This window comes from Exophiala aquamarina (genome assembly GCF_000709125.1).
Source record: "Exophiala aquamarina CBS 119918 chromosome Unknown aczIA-supercont1.5, whole genome shotgun sequence".
Lineage (NCBI taxonomy): Eukaryota > Fungi > Ascomycota > Eurotiomycetes > Chaetothyriales > Herpotrichiellaceae > Exophiala > Exophiala aquamarina.
This window is the reverse complement of record NW_013550583.1, coordinates 588,240-606,210: the sequence shown is the minus strand read 5'-3', so window position 1 is coordinate 606,210 and position 17,971 is coordinate 588,240. Positions and strand designations below refer to the sequence as shown.

The window sequence follows — 17,971 nt, the reverse complement described above, 5'->3', positions numbered from 1 at the left end:
TAGGTAGCTAGTGAAGTAGGTAAGGTATGTAGTAGTAATTAGTCTGTATTCTCCATGGCTCGGGACTCCCTGTGGAGCAGCTGGACATGTCTTATAGCGGCTCGTCGTCACCCAGCCAAAAAAGGGTCCGGGTGGTTGTCACTCCCTCAATATCCCGCTTTCATACATTCAATCAATCAATCAATCGTGGTTATCTAGTATTTAATGATACAGAGCATAGTAGTTCAGTCGCCTGTCCATCCGTCCAGCTATCCCTTCATCCCTTCATCCCCTCACTCCCCTTCCCTTCCCACGTGACTAGCATATCCTTAGGTATAATGCCGGTACAGGAAGAAATGGAAGACCGTAAAAGGATTGAAGGAAAAGAAAATGAGAAGCCCTTCCTTCGCCGACGCTCAAAGCAGAAAAAAAAGTCCCCTAGATCGACAAAAAGAAACGCCAGGCCACACCCTATTCCGTGGGAATCTTGCGAGGGAGTCATGCAATAGAAGGCTATCGTCCAGACAATGATGCCACCACCGGTGGCGGGATATCCGTTTCTCTCATATGGTCCAGCTCCATCGTTCGTCATAACATCGTCAAGTTTGTCGTCATTAATCTGTCACTGAGGGATAAAAATCATTACCGGCCGTTGGGGCTGGTAAAGTGTGTAAGCAGTCTAGCAAACGCCGTGTCCGTGTTGAGAAGCCATCCCTATGCTTTGAGTGCACTGACTGCTTTGCTGACTTCTTCACCAGCAACCTTTTCCCATTTAGCCCTGCCTTCGAGATCAAGAGCTCCGAGATCGCCGATTTTGTCATACAGCATTCGTGATATATCACGGTTGATGTTTGTGTATTCATCCTTGGTGATTTTCTGGTCGTTGTAATGTGGCTTGAGAGCGGCGGCAACAAGCCTCTGTACATCTTCCTTTGCAGATAATGACATGTTTGCTCGAGTAGGAGAATTGTCCCTGGGGATTGGTTGAATAGGTGATGTTGATGTATTTAAAATTTGCGGAATCCGACTTCGGGGTCGAGGCTGTGCCAACGGCGTTACCGAAGGCTGCACAGACTTGGGCGGATTTGATCGAGGGGACGTTGCATCCAATACTTTCGGACTACTCGAGTCAGGGGAGTTAGGGCGTAGAGGGGAATATTCTGTCGAGGGGAAAACAGGCTGAATACTTGAAGAGAGGCCCGTTGGAGAGCCTGGGCGCAAGGCTGCAAGCGGAGGTGGGGTGGCAGAGGTTGCGCGTGGTGAAGAGTGATTAGACGGAAGTGGGGATAGAGCAGGGGAAGATGGGCGAGGTGAATTTTGCTCGGCCGGTGGGCTGCCAGCGGGGCGAGGAGACGGCCGGTGGTGACTGAGATTGTGAGTGCTCGAACTAGAATCTTCGACTTCCTGAAGAAGAGATTGAAGAAAGCTCGGCGCGCCGGATTCAATTATCGGCTGTCGTCGAGATGTAGGACTGGCGAGCCTCGAGGACGGCCGAGCCTGAGGGCGCGAGGCCATCGCTGAAGACACAGTCGGTTCGGCATTGTTTTGGCTAGACCGGCTTACCCTCCTTCTCTTAATGACAGGAGCAGACTGATCGTCAGTCTCGGTAGGGGAGGCAGTTCGAGACTTTCTTTTCTTGCGCGAAGAGTTAGGTTCATTCGATGAGGCTCGTGCTTGCTCGAAAGCATTCCACGCCAGTAATTCGTCAGCGTCCTCGGTCGGGGGCAGCGGTGATGATCTTAATGTCCGGTTCTGGGGTGTCGAATCACCACCTGGGCTGCTTGGTAGGTTGGGCTCCGTTTCTCTGAAACGATGTCCTGCCCCATTCAGCTCGGCAACTTGCATACGTCTCCGCCATGCTTCGTGTGTCTGTCGACTGGATTGGCTATGCTGTCGGTGACGTCGAAAGTAGGTGGCTGATGACTCGTCGTCCTCGTAAGGGAAATCCAGGTCAAGGTTGATACGACTCCAGACTGTCTGCCAGACTTGATTCCAACTCAGGTCGTTAGCAGTCTGGGTTCCACGTTGCCTGCGTTGTTGACCACGAGTGCGTCTGCGCGACAGCCGACTCGATCTGGTGGAGCGTGATCGAGGGTTGACCTCTCGGGCGGCTCTGCAGTTGTCACAGAACCAGGCTCCGTACGGCACCTCCTGTAAGTCGACACAATATGTGTGCCACAACTTTTGACATCCGTCGCAGTACATAAGTACATCTTCATTATCGTCCTCGCCACAGGCCTGGCACTGTTGTTCATCATCCTCCTCGTCAGGGATCTCGAGGAACATGGACGGGTCCAACTCGGCGACTTGGGTGCGCTCTTCGACAGGGTAGGAAGAAATGACATCGCCTATGACTATTAGTGTTATGCTTGGTGTCATATTGAGCGTGGAGCACTTACCGTTGATGGATTGCATTAGTTCCACTAGATGGAAGCTGGCCCGACATATTGGACAGCTATTGGCCCTTTCCACCCACGGAGTGAGGCACTCATTGTGAAGATAATGACCACAAGGCCGAAGGTGAGCGATCAGTTCATCCTGATTCGACTCGGTGGTGGGTGCTAGGGCAATATCTTGAGGATCTGCGGAATTGGGGTCGACGACGCTGGGGTCATGCTGGGGAGACTTGGCAAGGATAGTGGGCAGGGCTGAAACGCCACCATTGCCGGTGCTCAAGTCTCCTAAACAGACGATGCAGGTGTCTGACATATAGAGGTGCTGTCATACAGGTTTGGACGCACTGTTAGAGCCGAGAAATTCATGGAGGCAAGATCGATTGTTGGCTAGCATTGGGGTTGATGGGTGGAAGAGAGAAGGAAGATCGAGTGGAGTTCAGAGGCAAGTTGCGTTTTAAGCGGCTGCCATGGGGGGCAACTTTTCCGAGGCCTTCACGTGAGGACCTTAATGGTGAATCTTGGTTCGCTGGGGGAACCGGCAGGGTCCCACCCTGAATTCAAGCACATCAAGGTGCTGATGCAGAATGGAAGGAAGCCTGCTCGTTGCCTAGGGTATCAAGACAGCAGGTGAAAATGAAGACAGGAATGGAAGGATTGTGAAAAACTCAAACCTGATGTTCCTCTTGGAGACCGTGTGCCCAACTCGGTGGACACAGAGTACTCTCCAAGAGAGGCTACTATTGAGATGAAACTCTCTGGTCAAATGGCGGTGAATGCTCTAACTCGGTTTAGGAGGCCATAATACAACGCTAACCACGTAGAAACGGGTTCGTTGGAAGCCACCCGACAAGTCCTAAATAGAAGAGGTTGGCCGTCGAGATATCTAAGATGATGCATTCGGAGATGCGAAGGACGGTGACGGGGCCAGGATTATCCATGTGGGACTTGTTATCAGGTCACTGTGCATCGAAATAGAAAGAAGAGAAATGACGTCCCTAATGGCAGCGGGGTTAAAAGGAAGGAAATGGCACATCGGCAAGTAGACGCAGACGTTGAGAACAACGGTTCGATCATTCGATTGAGGTCTATCGGCTCGTCTCGGTCATGCGACAGGAACTGCTTTCGACGTGCGAAGGCTACCTGTGCTGTTCTTTGAGGCCGGTCTCAATGAGTATCCTTCTGTATTGAATTGCTAATTGGAGGGTTGGATCATAAGATCCCATGTTTGGTTGATTTTGAGAACTCCCGGCCCATGCTAATCCATCCTTTACACCTCGGCAATTTCTCTCAGTCGTCGAATCGTCGATCTTGTGGCAGCGGCAGCTGGGGTGCTAGATTGGGTCGATTGTTAGATATGGTCCCGTGGACAGCCATCCATCTCTCGACTTACGAAACTGTCCATGCGCCGCCAGCAACTGTCTTTCCGCAGCCCTTGCAGTTCCAGATTCCAACTGAGTGTCTCTTGACGCTGTTCTTTCCGCAGAAGGTGCAGATATATCGGGCGTGTTGGGTGATTTCCATCTTCTTGACTTGCTTTCGGAGGGAAGCACCATAACGAGTGCCGTATTTACCGGTCACACCGACCTCTGTGCAGCTGTTAGTCCTGATACGTGTCGTCGAGCAGAGACTGAGAGGCAAAGAACTCACTCTTCGTGCGTTTCGTCATGTTGGCGAGTCTGAACGAAGGGTATTGCGGAAACTGTGGTGTTGGTGTTGTTCTTCTGATCAACTCATGAAACTTTGTCAAGGGTCAACCGATTCAAGAAAGTGCGGTCTTGGCACTGGATTGGATGTTTGCTCGGTTTGCACCTGGGTATGCTTCACGTGAACCGCCAGCTACGCAAAACGGTTAGACCGGCCACGGCGGGCTGGGACGGGGGCTTGGGCTTGTGGGATAATCTTAGTGCTGATCTAATGGACGGATCTCCGGGCACATGCGAAGGTTCGCTAATAACGTCTGATGGAACTATAACGCTACGTTGATGTTGGATATCCTCAATCCTCAGCCAGTGCCCTGAAGTATCAAACTTTGCAATTTCGGGTCTGATGGAGGACACACAAGGTCAAGCCACATGTCATGCCACAACAACCTTTTTTAACTTAAGCAAGTATAATGTGCCGGAAGTAGTAGTTGCCGTTGTGGACGAGTATGTAGATGTTATGATTGTTACGATCAAAGCCGGTCCCCTGGTCCTCTAATCCCCTAACCCTCTAGGCCGTACGAGTACTCGTACTCAGTACTCCGTCGTTGGCATGTCACTATCCTCCCAATGCCCCCATCCATCCTTTGCCTGTCCTGCGTTGGGGCCGGACGTGCGTGTAACCAAAAATAACCAGGGCTTCCCCGCGCCCGCGTCCACCCATGTGCTCGTGCCTGTGCTTGTGCCCTCGGGCGTATATTTCGCCATGGCTTCCTGCACTCGCATCCCCTTTTGACGAAAGCCCGCCGCCCTTAAGCCGACCCCTAAAAGGCACCTCGTACTCCGTACTTTGCACAGAATCCCCCTAATCTTGACCCCCTTCCTCCCCGTTAGCTTCGGCCAGGTCCAAGCAAGCCCCAATCTTTAAATCATTCGCTAAGCCCATGCTTCATAGCCTCGAGGCTTAAAGCACGAGGGACTGCCTTTCCACTTTGAATCGCCGTAGGGCTCAGCTGTGCTTTCCCATTCCAGCTTGGCGACGCGCTACCCTTCCTAACGGACACTTTTCGTCTTCCTGATCCTCACACGTATTCAATTGTTTTTGCTGACACCTGTTGGGATTCAAACAGCTGACTCTATTGCTGCTGCTTCTCTTAAAGACGCCCTTTTTCCTCTCTTTTGGCTCTTCCTTTCTTCCTTACGAGAATTGGGTTTCTCTACTTTGCCAGCATTTGTTCCAAATAGCATTTACACTTCCAAAAGATGGCCAGCAAACGCCAATACGACATCATCCTGCTGGGCGCGACGGGCTACACAGGCAAGCTGACCGCCGAATACATCACGTCTAGCCTTCCTACAAACATCAAATGGGCTGTTGCAGGACGCAACCAGTCCAAACTCCAGTCTCTGGTCAATGACTTGAAGACATTGAACTCGACCCGTGCATCGCCCGACATCATCACTGTCGCCAATCTCACCACCCCTGAGTTGACCGCCATTGCCAAGAAGACGAGAGTCATCCTCAACACCATTGGTCCATTTTACCTGTACTCATCCCCCGTGGTCGAGGCTGCCGCACAATCTGGAACCCATTACCTGGACGTCACCGGTGAGACTCCCTGGGTCAAGGAGATCATTCTCAAGTATGAAGCGACCGCAAAGAAGACAGGTGCGATCATGATCCCCGAGATTGGCGTCGAATCCGCTCCATCCGACCTCGTCGCTTACATCGCCACCCGTCTCGTCCGCAAGGTCTGGGACTGCGGCGTTATGGACGTTGTGGCCTCGGTGCACGAGATGAAGTCCTCAGGACCCAGCGGCGGTACCCTTGCCACGGGACTCGGTCTACTCGACCACTACCCAACCCAGGAGATCACCCAGGCATTCAACGACCCCTTTATCCTCTCCCCAAGCCACTTGAAGCCATACACTAAGGACAATATCTACCCACGCAACCCAGAACCCAACACGTACATGCGCACTGGACTCCAGAAATTCACTGGCGTCTGGTCCTACCCACGCCTAGGTCACCTGACGACCTCACTGGCAGCCAAACCCAACCAAGCCATCGTGCACCGCTCCGCCGGCCTCAACCCGTACTTCTACGGCTTCAACTTTAGCTACGAGGAATACATGGCGGTCTCGAGCCCGTTCATCGGAATGTTGATCCACCTCGCCCTCTCGATCCTGAGCCTCCTGATCGCCTTCCCACCGACACGCGCGATCCTGAAGCTCTTCAACACCGTCAAACCCGGCCAAGGCCCCAGCAAGGAATCGACCAAGAACGACGTACTGGAGCTACGAGCCGTCGCCGTCGCCGAGCAGCTGGCCAAGCCTCCCCGCAAGGCCCTTGCCACCTTCCGCTACGAGGGCGGCTTCTACGAACTCACCGCGAAGCTGATCAGTGAGGCTGCCGTTGTTCTGCTCACCAAGGAGGAAGAGGTCAAGGCCAAGCATGGTGCCGGCTTCCTCACTCCTTCTTGTCTCGGCGATAACTATCTTGAGCGTCTCGACGCCGTCAACGTCAAGATCGGTGTCCAGCAGATCGGTGATGTTGGAAGCAAGTAGGCGAGCGGTGGTGTCAAAACGGACACGCGATGGAGGGGAAGGACTTCGAGGTGCAGCAAAGGCTGGCTATGATGCCGAGGTATGTGAAGAGAAAGAGAGGCACGCAACCGGGGGTTTTCTTACAATTTGATGAACATGACCTTTCTTACCCTCAAATAGTGGCAAGCAGCCGGGGGGGGCAAGCTAGACAGCAGAAGCAGGATGGGAAGAAATCGATAGATGTATACGTAGTAGTAAAAGGCAGTAAGAAGCAGTAAGAAGCAGTAAGAAGCAGTAAGTAAGCGGGAGTGAAAAGATGCTGGAGAAGGCAGGCAAATGGGATTCGGGGTCTTTTTATATGTTTTGGAAACATGACAGCTCGAGAATTGGTTCGATTCCAGTGTTGCTTCTCCCAATTTCTCTATCATTCCCCCTTTTCTCATTCCTTTTCTTTGACGCCACTGATTCAAGCCGTTTGTTCCTGATACGAGTACTACGTACCTACCTCCGTACCTCCGTATCTACCTGATCACAGTGCCATATCAGGCGGGAAACAATGTTCTAGAGGGTGGTCGGTCGGGGCAGAAAGTCACTTGGTCACATGGTACGACACGGAGGTGCATCTCACTCGAATTCAGACTTGGGGCCAGAAAAAACGGCCGGGCGTGATTGCCTACACGGTGGGAAGAAGAAAAGTCAAAGGATGGCAGGGGAAAAGAACTGCCTTCCCTACCTGTTTGGCCTGGCATACGCCCATGTAAACAATTCATATGAAGTAGGGTAGATAGTATATAGGGATATAACGCTATGTGTTCCGTCGAGAAGTGCCACGCACCGCACCGCACCCCATGTTGTTGTTGTTGGCAAGGCTTGTGAACGCGAGGGAGAAATGTAAAAGCACGCGAATTAGACGCCAGTTCAATCACTGGCGTAGATGTAGCTTCTGGGTGTGTCCGCTCAATCAAGCTTGATTCCATAAAGTGTGCGCAAGCAACCGCCGGTGAGACCGCCAGATTTTGATTCACACCAGCTTTTTGGTTCAGATATAGCTGACCTTGGTGCCCATACCGATCGTGGCCCGGACCTTGTCCCAGCTCTGGCCGACGATTCGGCGCGTTTTGTCCCTGATCTGTTTCTGGCTGAATGCCATGAAGAATGCGAGGAGGAAGAGGAAGAAACGGAGGAGAGAAGTGGGGTTTTTCGATAGTGTGCCGGCCATGCTGCGCGCCAGGTTCGACAAGGCGGCAAACAGTTGTCGTGCCTGCGCGAAGAGGGCGTTTTGGCTCGCAGCCTTGGGCTGCTTGCGTGCAGGTCGGCGAGGGGTCTGGGACGGGGGTGAGAGGTGTGTTCGGCTTATAGAGGTCGATGATGCAGGTGGTGATCGAGATGCTGGAGCAGTTGGTTCTGGTTTGGGAGGGATCTTGGTCAAGCGGGGACTAGCTTCTGGCGCGATCATTGGGGTCGCTTCAGGCTGCAGTGAACCATGAATGCTGCTGGGCCGCTCTTCTTCAATGCCATAGTCGACCTCACTACTGGTCCTCTGGTGTTTGATGGTATCCTGCTGTTGGGGCTGCCTTCTAGAGAGCCTTTCATCTTTGACCGGGGGTGCCAGGACCGGGGATTCTGGCTCAGCCTCGTCGAAGACTTCCTCTGCCGGCTCGAAGTTTTCCCTCCCCTCGCTGACCTCTTGCAGCTCTTGCAATGTTTGTGAGAAGGCCTCCCTGCGCTCTTCATCGAGGATGTCACTATTCGCAATGAAACTCTTTGCGTAATCCCAGTCTTCGTTTCGGGGAAGGACATGGAGCGTGAAGAGCTCGAGTATCTTGATTCGTGATGAGAGATCTTTGGGGGTGTTTGTTCCGTTCATCCCCGCTTGGCGGCCATTGCTGAGCGCATTATCGAGTTGAGTGGGCAAGTCCATGTCTGGATGCGAGGAGGACAAGTAGGTCTCAAGGCGAGCTTGATTTACTTTTTGATCGGGTGCCTGTCCGAGAAGCAGAGTGGACCTACAAGTGGGCGTCAGTACATAGAAGCAGTGGCAGAGGGAGCCACGTACAAGTTGTATACGACCTCGGCATCAACCGAGTCTTCGCGGCCCTGGTATCCATCCTTGACGACTTCATCCCAAATAGAACCACTCTGAACCAGTCTGACAAGATGACGATATTTTTCTTGACCAAAAGCCGCGCGACCTTCTTCAGCTCCAAGGCTGACTATCGAATTGAGCAGGGTGACGTATAAGCTCCAGATCTTGATGCGTTGGCTGGTCGATGCGGCCGCAATGGGTGCTTGTGCCGGACTGTCTCCTGGTCTAGTAGTCTCTGGAGGAGTCACTATCGGCTGCAGTGCCTCCAAGGCTTCTAGTAGTCGACGCGTGAGAAAGAGCTGTGAGGCATGTTTGTAGATTTTGGAGATTTCGGATGATGTCCGTTTGGATTGATTGAGGGAGGACACCGAGGATGAGAGGAGTTGTGAACTGGACTGGGAGTCGGAACCTATCGACATGTTGGTGATAGCTACATGCAGACAATCAATAACGGGCAATGAGAGGAATCAATGGTGAACAAGTGAAGCAGTGTGCTAGTGGTTCGAGAGAGGAGTCGGGGAACGGGAATAGAATGGATGAGCATGGGGTTGGGGAATGTCGAAAGCCGGTGACCAGTGACCACTTTGAAATCATTCGCTCCAACCTCGGCATTTTGCGCTGCCACGGGACTCAGTAAGCTCCGTGCGCAGCCTCGTTCAGCCTTGCGCAGCTTTTGCCTCGATGGTCTCTGGACTTCATCTTTCAATCTATAATAATACAGGCTCCTGATGTTGAATGACCAAAAACCTCTCCTCTTCTCATCTTTTCGCCAGGTCCAATATCCCCTCACGAGAGGCATTTGCTTGCAGCTTGTTACCGATCAAGTTCCACAGAGCAGCATCCTCCTCCCATCTTGGTAGCAATTCTCCCTTTCGTACCATCTTCGCAATCCGCTTCTGCTCATTTTCTTTCTTCTCCGCTGCGGCTTGAGCCTGGGATTCCTCACTCGGGTCATCTTCAAGCATGTCGAATATGTTGATGTTCTGAGACATTGACTTGAACTTCTTGGCTTCTGTCTTCCCAGCCTGGACTGATCGTGGTACAACTTCCTTGACTGCAAGCACGGGCTCGGTCTCCTTAGTTGCGGCAGTATCTGGGCGCATACCTGCTTCCCGTGGACTTGGTGCTTTGTTTGGAGTCGTGTCTTCTGAAGCAGTCGTTTGACCTGTCAATAAGGATTTGACTGTCTTGGCGGGAGACGTTATTGCAGCGGCCACGATCTGAGTGATTCCCGATCCACTGTCTTCCTGTCTCGGCAAGGCTGGGGTTGGTGTGACATTCTGGCTATCTTTGGCCACCGGAATTGTTTTTTCTGCTAATGATTTTGCCTGTTCAGCCAGCAAGCCGACATCTTGACCTTCTCGTTTCAATCTGGCCGACAGTTTGAGGCCGATCTTAGCGGTGACAAAACTATCGAATCCAGCTTCATGATAGTTGGCTGCAAACAGATATCGGTCGAACGCGGAGGGTAGGTGAAGCTGTGGTTTGCCCTCGGTCCGCAGCTCTTCCTCGACTGCCCTCAATGAGGTATTTGCCCATCGTTTACTTCCTATTGTGGCGAGATATTTGGTGTCGAGGATCATCGGAAAGAGGTCTTGGAGTTTGGTTCTAAACTCATCCACTGATTCAGGGAGATCTCCGATGAAGCACCGGTACATATTGACGACATCGGTCAGGCAATTATGACCAACGATAGCTCTAGATTGGCTCCTCAGCTGAGATTGTAAATCTTGGATGAATGCATCACAGTCCTTTGGTGCTTCGCCCTCGTCGAATGCAGATTGAACATAAGAGTGTGGTAACCTAGATATGTCGCCTCCCATAATAGCTTCCAAGATCCACCGGAATCCCACAGCGTTCGCGATCTCGCGTTCACGGGCGTCGGCTTTCAACTCCTGTTCATTTGGTTTTTGTTCGGAGGTTGGACTGGTCACTTGAATGAACTGGCCCATACCTTGGGTTTTGAGCTTGGGATAGTCACTGCGTACAATTTGATGGGTAAGTCGGATTTGATATCGATTGAGTACGGAAGGGATCGGGTCCTTGACACCTTCTGCTGGAATGTTGAGATAACCTTCTTGGTCATCTTTCGGCAGCGCCAGCCAGTGGTCGATGGATTGCTTGATGTACTCAATCAAAGGGGCATCTTCGTCTTTGAGAACCATGTCGGGAATATTAGATCTTGCCTTCTCAGCTTCGATCATTTGCTCGCGGACTTCTCGTTCTTCTTGGCGTGAAAGGTAGTGAACCCCTTGAGTGAGAGGGAGAGCCACATCGAAGCCATTTCGCATCAGGAATGATATGGCTATCATCATGTTAGCTGAAGCCCATCACGGAAACCCAGGCGGAGAGCTGCTCTTACCACCACTGTTGTAAGACCAGTCCCGTCGAAACACAGATTCCTTCAGGGCAGGTAAGGGACTGAGATTGAAGTTGTATGGCCGAGCGACATAACGGCCCTTCTCAGATTCTTCGGTGACAATAGTCAGGCCGACTTGGAGAATCTGGTAGATCTGAGCAGCCGATCTCAGTTCTTCATAAAGGTCTTGCAAGCCAAGCTTTCCAGAGCCTCCGCTAGAAGTTCTGCCAGCAACACCCGAGAATTCAAAATCAAAGGCGACGAAACGACTTTTGGCAACATGTTGGATGATGTTGACGGCGTCGAATGGAAAGCTACCGCTCGATACATTCATGGTGCACGGAACAGTGGGTGGACTTGCCACCTGTGGAACCAAGAAGGACTTGAAGGGAAGACATAAAAGTTTGCCTGGGAGACCAAACATGCGGGAAAGGAAAGTGCTCATCAAATATCAAGGGAGGGCCTTAAAGGAGTGATGGATTGTTTGTCATGGGAGGGACTAAGCGGGTGATGACATGTTGATGGTTGATAGGTGATTGTACAGCATGGAGTAAGGACTGGACATACGAGAAGGGGAATAGGGGACCATAGCTGACGACATGGCATTTTCGGTGGACCTTTTGGCATCACTATCCAGCTGATTGCCACAGGATGACCATGTGAATAGAATCAACCAGAATTCCGAGTGATAGATCAATCAAGGCATTCTCAATGCATGTCGCGTGCCCCCAGTCCCGTCTATCGGCTCCTGGTATGAGTCCAAGACTCCATACATATCACGTTGTTGGAGAAAACCAAGTCCTGTCATTTGTTTGGTGGTTTTGGTTGTGTGGGGGGAATTTCACAGGCGATTTGCCCCACGATCAATTCCATGTTGCAGTCCAATTCAACGGTGCAGGAAACAATTAAATTCATTACCCCGATACAACCACGGATCTACACAGCCTGCTTCGTGTGATCGTAGCCTCCTTTTGATGCTCGAGAGCATGGACTAAACCATTCTCCCGCCCAGCCCTCCACAACAGCCCTCTAGGAACCTCGCGGCCGGTATGGCGTCTTCACTATCCTTACTTCTCAAGAAGTCGAGCCTCGACGACCACGAACAACTCCTCGAGGCAAGCAACAGGGCCCTGAAGGCTTCCAGCTCCGACTCGCAGGCCCAACATGTCAAAGTCGTCGCACTCATTAAACTCGATCGCTACGAGGAAGCTGTGCAATTTGTCCAAGGAGCGGGAAAGTCATTGCAGAACGAGGTTGAATTAGAATACGCATATGCGCTTTACAAGACCGGGCAGTTGGAAGAGGCCGCGATCCTTGCATCCAAGATCCAGGGCAATCGAGGCGCCCAACACATTGAAGCGCAGGCGAGCTACCGGCTGGAGGATTGTCGGCGCACAGCCGATATTTACAAACGCATTCGTGGGCAACCGCACGACTCGGAGGAGTTTGATCTGAGGGTGAACCAAGGGGCGATCGATGCTCAAGCACAGTGGCTAGGGCTTGCAGACGCAAGCGCGATACCGAGACCCAGCAGGCAGGATTTAGATGCATTTGAGACGGCGTACAATGCGGCCTGCGGGAGTATTGCGAGAGGGGAGCTCGCGCAGGCGGAAATGCTACTGAAGCGGGCTAAAGAACTCTGCAAGCACTCGGAAGACCTCTCCGAACAACAGAAAGCCGACGAGCTGCTGCCGATCTCGGTGCAACAACTTTATGTGCTCCTATCGCTGGGCAAGTCTACTGAAGCGGGAGCGCTGGTCAACGAAATCAATGTTGCCAATGCCTCGGACCTGTCGACCAGGAAGATCGGTGAGAGCAACATCCTGATGGCCTCTTCATTGGACAATCCCTTCGCGGCACACAAGGCTTTCAACTCGGTCAAGGAAGTTCCCCATGACGACAGGCTATTTTCTTACCAGAGTGTTCCGCTGGAGTCGAATCAAACGGCGTTGGATCTCCAAAGCTTCAAGTTCGATGGTATCATCTCGGCCACGTCCAAAGTCATCAGTAAACACCGCGCACCCACATTGTCGAGTGCCGCAGTGCTGGCATCACAATTCAATGCCTCAGCACACGCCATGACCAAAACTGGCAAAGCAGCGATCAAGAGGATATTGCCAGAATTAGAGAAGCGGCCGAATGACGTGGGCTTAATTATCACTCTGGCACAATTGTACGTTTTGGTCGGAAACAACACATCGGCTGTCGAGCTGGTACAGACCTTTTTCGATCGCCTCGAGAAATCCGTGGCAGAAAATGAACAGGATATCCGATTCAATCCCGTCCTGGTCAGCCTGTTCATCAGCCTACTTAAGACGCGTGGCCAGCAGTCACAAATCAAGCAGGAACTCGCGAAAGCAGCTGGCTACTGGCGAAGCAAACCCAACCCTGCAACACAACTGCTCACCGCAGCGGGAATTTCATTACTGGAATCTCAGAAGGAGGAAGATCTGAAAGCCGCGTCTGAGATCTTCGATAAGCTCCGGGAACAACGACCGGACGACAAGGCGACCGTAGCGGGTTATGTAGCCTCTCACGCGGTCACCGGGGGAGACTCGAACACTCTGCAGGTGGAAGCGGGCAAGCTGACAGCAATATCTGAGCTGATTCGAAACATTGACGTGGACGGACTGGAAAAGGGCGGGATCCCACAATCGTCGAACGCACTGGCAATTGCACAGTTGAGGCGGGCGAAAAAACGTGGCGCTGCAGATGGCACGAGCTCGAAAGCCAAGCGAGTGCGCAAATCAAAACTGCCGAAAGACTACGATGCGAGCAAGAAGGTCGACCCCGAGAGATGGCTTCCGATGAAGGACCGAAGCTACTATCGAGCTCCTAAAGGCAAGAAGAAGGGAAAGCGTGGGGGTGGTGGTGACGACAAGACACAAGGCGGTGTGGTTAGTGAAGACCTGAACATCGATGCAAAGCCGGCGACTGTGGTAGCCGGTGGCGGTGGCGGCGGTGGCGGCGGCAGCAAAAAGAAAAAGGGTAAGGGAAAGAAGTGATGAGGTGCAGGATACGCCCTGACTAGTAACTAGTATGTGGCCGGCTCAGTGCAAGACACAAGAGGGATGATCAATATCGAGATTGCAAGACTATTGATCGGGTCGCATGTCGCCGCAAAAGCTAGAGAAGAAAGGGTGCATGCAAAAACGAAGAATATCCCATGTTTTCCTGCAGGCGATGCTTTCGAGATGATCTGATATCACACCAGCGGAGCGGCATCTGTAGCTAGAGTTTGTTGGTTAGTTTGTTGGTTAGTCTCATTGCGAGACGAGCCCTGAATCCCGCTGTCATCGTGCAGAATGCCGTACGAGTAACTCATCCACTGGGGCTCTCGCCTGTACGTGGAGTATCTACGGAGTACTCCGTACTGTCAATTAGAGCCAGGACGAGGTACAGTGCAGCGTGCGTGGGTGTTCTTCTGTGCTCCGTCGACAAGCCCATCGGGTCACCGGTACGCGATGCTGCTGATTCGCTGCCTTGCTGCACACATGGACCTGGATTAGGGTGCGCCAGCCAAGGGCGCGAGCCGGGAATAGAGGAACCCGAGATGCAGGCGGGCAGGTCTTCCAAGAATGATCCCTTACAATGTGACGGAGGTGTGCATTGATGAAGAACGGGGGACACCGCCGAGGTGGTTTAGGGTTGAGCGATGAGACGAGTAGACGACACACAGACCTCGGTGGTGACTGGTAGCCTGGACGAGTTGGATGTTCTTTGGTGAGACACGTCAAGAAAAGGTTCGGCGAGTAAAGTACTGAGTACTGCACGCTGCAGGTCCACGAGCCTGTTTCCTGGTTAAAGTTTTCCCACGCGACAGAGATACGGACTCCCTCGAAATCCGCACGTACCAGGCCTCAGGATATTGGCTCCAGGGCTCCCAAGGGCCAACTGCAAGTGCTTGCCGATTACCGGTGAGCTGGATAGAGAAGGACGGGGATGGTGGGATAATTGGCGGGCAGCCTCGGGAGGGAATTCAATGGTGCTGAACGTGTGGCGAATAGTGAGGGGTTTTGCGACCTTCAGGCCTCTTTAGGCCCCTCTAGGGGTCTTGCTCCTGACCTGTTATGAAAAAGCTGGCCGGGGGGTTGCTTGGAGGGGTGTTGGGTACGGATAAGTAGAGCACTAAGGGTGCGGTGCCTGTCGGCCGGGCGGTGTTCTGGTGTGGTGCGCCTTGGGGACCCCCAGGGAGATCTCGTAGTTAGTGGCACGGTACGCAGCATGTCTTTAGGCGTGAGGATCCCCCCATCGACCAGTCCTCGGCTGCTCGGTCTCCAACGCGCACAGACCTAAACCTAAGGCTCTGGTTACCACGTTGCGCGGATAAGGATGAGGATACTGAGGAGTCGAGGAGTGGTGTACTCAACTGCGGGCACCTCGGTGGGTTGGTAAAGATGGTAAGAGGCTGTCACTTGTGTTAGGTTGGGCGGTGCAATGTCCTCCTTATGCGCCGTGCAGTGTTGGTTGTTCTCGAGTCTTGCCCCGTCGACAGTCCACTTGATCAGCGGTGACTCTGAGAAACTCATGTCACCGCCAGTGTGTAACCCAATATTCACTCCGAGGCCTGCTTGTGGCCGATGCCTGTCAGTGTCAACGTCGAGGCGACAGTGCCACTGCCACTGCCACTGCCTTTTCCATTTCCATTTCCATGCCCACCCTGCGGCACCGCCGTTAGTCCATCAATATGCAAGTGCCGGTGCAGGTGCAGGTGTAAGTGCAAGGGCAGGTGCAGTGCATGATGGGTGCAGACGCAGGCAGCCTCTCCTCACTTCTCACTTCTGACTTCTCGCTTCCAATTTTCTCATTTTCCTGCCCTCACCTCTCATCCATCAGTGCTCACCCACTACAGTGTACCATTCATTATCCCTACCTCTATCCTCTCCCATCCACCCTGACCACGGACCACTCCCGGGTCCTTCGCTCCTCGTACCAGCAATAAGCCTCAGCCCGGTCCATCCCAGGTCCCACCGTCCCTCCACTCCTCGGGCTTCCCTTCTCGCTTCCTCGTGTCATGTCATGGCTTGCCATGTCCTCCTGGTCCCCTACCCTACCGAGGGAATCTCGAATCTGCAGGCTGCCTTTCCCACCGTCCGCCCGCCGCTCCCAAAGCCCTGGTTCTGCTGATGACAGCCCAATGTGACGAAATCCCATCCCATGCATGTCATTCGTCAACCCAAAATATTCCAATGGGTCGTGGCGACGCAGTCGGCAGACACCATATCCATCCTCACCACCTCCTTCCAGCATGGTTCTTTTCCACCTTCAGCTTCTGACTAAACCACTTGGTCTGCTCTGTCTACAACTGGACCGGCCGTTAACTTGATGGCTCTTCTAGTCTTCCCAGTTAGTCTGCTTCGCCCCTGAGCCAGACCAGGTACAAGCACGACCACGAGCACGAGCCCAGGGACTCTGCTTGCCAAATCGACCAGCCCTCTCACCGACCACTGACCACACCCATCTTCAATACCACGATCCCACCATCCACCGCTATTGGCACTTTGGCCACGTCCACCCCAACTTCCATCATGCCCACCCTCATAAATTGTCCATGCGACCACAAGAGGGCCTCACTGAAAAGCTCGGATGCTTCTCTGCCTCGTCACCTGCTCCTAGTTTCGCTCTTAAAACATGACACTCGTCCTCAAGCCTCCCGCAATGCTCCTGTCATCCATCGCTGTCTTGTCCCTTCCTGCTTCTCTATCCTTGCTTCCCAGCCAATGTGATTGACAACCGTTGAAGACTCCCTAAATATCCGGCATATATCACTTCCGCCGCCAACTCGTCCCCGACTTACTGCTCGATGGTCTTTGTAGAACTGGTGCTCTTGAAAAGTTGACCAGGTGACCCTTCTCACGGCGCACAGGAACCCAGCGCCTCTCTTCTCATGTACAGTCCCACCATTCAATCATCCTTCCAGCCCCCAAGACCATAGCCTATTGCAGCCCTCTCACCCTTCCTCTCTACTTTGCTTCTCCTGTCACCTACCTCGCATCGGTGCATCTGGGGTTGCCAGACATGGAGCTCGCGTGCTCTGAATTCACTGCCGTCAATGTTGGCTCCAATTTCGAACAACCAGAAGACATCACCGAATACTTCTCTCTACAAGCTCCACCAAACACAAACATATGGCGCAAACCATCAGCCTCGGACGACACAACCGCACCCATGGTGTTAAAGCGCCTACACCAATCCTTCATCCTCGCCGAGGTCACCGTCTCAGCTGACTTCGCCATGGAGTTCGATCAAGCTGGTCTGGTCATCTTCGCTGGCTCGCTGGCAGATTCGTCAACATCTAGATCGCCTATCATTCGTCGCAGTCCAAGGTACCCTAGAGGAGGACCTGTGACTCCTGCCACGGGGAAGTGGGCAAAGGCCGGTCTCGAGTTCACCGGAGGAGAACTCCACGCCGCCTCCGTGGTCGCCATATCGCCCTCAGGTGCTGACTGGTCGTCCTCGGCAAGGATGCCATCTCCATCCAGCATATTCGACCCTTACTCCTTGACAGCTCAATCTCTACGCATCAAATTTGAGCGCGTCGATGAATCGCTGTGGATTTGGTTTCAGGTTCCAAACCTCACATCATCTGAGAACACCGACACTTACTCTGGTCCCGGCTATGGCCGAGGACGAAGTCCTGAAGTGGTTGGCTCTGGCTGGAGGAAAATGCGCGAGATCATGGGATTTTTCGGTGGCATCGAGCAGAAAGGGAACGTCTGGGTCGGCTGCTATGCCAGCAGACCCATGAATTTCGAACCCAGTAATCACTGGGAAGAGGTCGATCAGCTCGTCGCCGAATTTGAGGACTTGGATATATTATAATATCGATCCACGACAATCTCGAGCAGCTGTGTTGATGGGGAAACGGAAGTATTGACTCAAAAGAAAGAGAGGTGCTGAAGAAGACGAATCTTCTAGAGATGCGAAAGTCTTGCGGATTTATACAAACGTGGATCAGATCGCG

At 52.8% G+C, this 17,971-nt stretch overlaps 7 protein-coding genes across 7 annotated transcripts; 3 read left to right on the top strand and 4 right to left on the bottom strand.

The window, feature by feature from the left end:
* Positions 1-693: 693 nt before the first annotated feature.
* A1O9_06877 (uncharacterized protein) lies at positions 694-2,688 on the bottom strand (the record flags this gene model as incomplete). The annotated part of the gene is made up of 2 exons (XM_013403824.1): positions 694-2,327; positions 2,379-2,688. The coding sequence occupies 2 exons, from the start codon at positions 2,686-2,688 to the stop codon at positions 694-696; spliced, it is 1,944 nt and encodes a 647-aa protein (XP_013259278.1).
* A 954-nt stretch (positions 2,689-3,642) lies between these two features.
* On the bottom strand, positions 3,643-4,041 carry A1O9_06876 (ribosomal protein L37ae; the record flags this gene model as incomplete). The annotated part of the gene is made up of 3 exons (XM_013403823.1): positions 3,643-3,706; positions 3,766-3,961; positions 4,023-4,041. The coding sequence occupies 3 exons, from the start codon at positions 4,039-4,041 to the stop codon at positions 3,643-3,645; spliced, it is 279 nt and encodes a 92-aa protein (XP_013259277.1).
* A 1,237-nt stretch (positions 4,042-5,278) lies between these two features.
* On the top strand, positions 5,279-6,583 carry A1O9_06875 (uncharacterized protein; the record flags this gene model as incomplete). Its single annotated transcript, XM_013403822.1, has 1 exon — positions 5,279-6,583. One exon carries the CDS (start codon positions 5,279-5,281, stop codon positions 6,581-6,583), a length of 1,305 nt encoding a protein of 434 aa, XP_013259276.1.
* A 1,018-nt stretch (positions 6,584-7,601) lies between these two features.
* On the bottom strand, positions 7,602-9,067 carry A1O9_06874 (uncharacterized protein; the record flags this gene model as incomplete). The annotated part of the gene is made up of 3 exons (XM_013403821.1): positions 7,602-7,966; positions 8,045-8,568; positions 8,619-9,067. The coding sequence occupies 3 exons, from the start codon at positions 9,065-9,067 to the stop codon at positions 7,602-7,604; spliced, it is 1,338 nt and encodes a 445-aa protein (XP_013259275.1).
* A 339-nt stretch (positions 9,068-9,406) lies between these two features.
* Positions 9,407-11,341, bottom strand: A1O9_06873 (uncharacterized protein; the record flags this gene model as incomplete). The annotated part of the gene is made up of 2 exons (XM_013403820.1): positions 9,407-10,953; positions 11,011-11,341. 2 exons carry the CDS (start codon positions 11,339-11,341, stop codon positions 9,407-9,409), a joined length of 1,878 nt encoding a protein of 625 aa, XP_013259274.1.
* A 715-nt stretch (positions 11,342-12,056) lies between these two features.
* A1O9_06872 (uncharacterized protein) lies at positions 12,057-14,012 on the top strand (the record flags this gene model as incomplete). The annotated part of the gene is made up of 1 exon (XM_013403819.1): positions 12,057-14,012. The coding sequence occupies one exon, from the start codon at positions 12,057-12,059 to the stop codon at positions 14,010-14,012; it is 1,956 nt and encodes a 651-aa protein (XP_013259273.1).
* A 3,013-nt stretch (positions 14,013-17,025) lies between these two features.
* Positions 17,026-17,829, top strand: A1O9_06871 (uncharacterized protein; the record flags this gene model as incomplete). The annotated part of the gene is made up of 1 exon (XM_013403818.1): positions 17,026-17,829. The coding sequence occupies one exon, from the start codon at positions 17,026-17,028 to the stop codon at positions 17,827-17,829; it is 804 nt and encodes a 267-aa protein (XP_013259272.1).
* Positions 17,830-17,971: the final 142 nt, after the last annotated feature.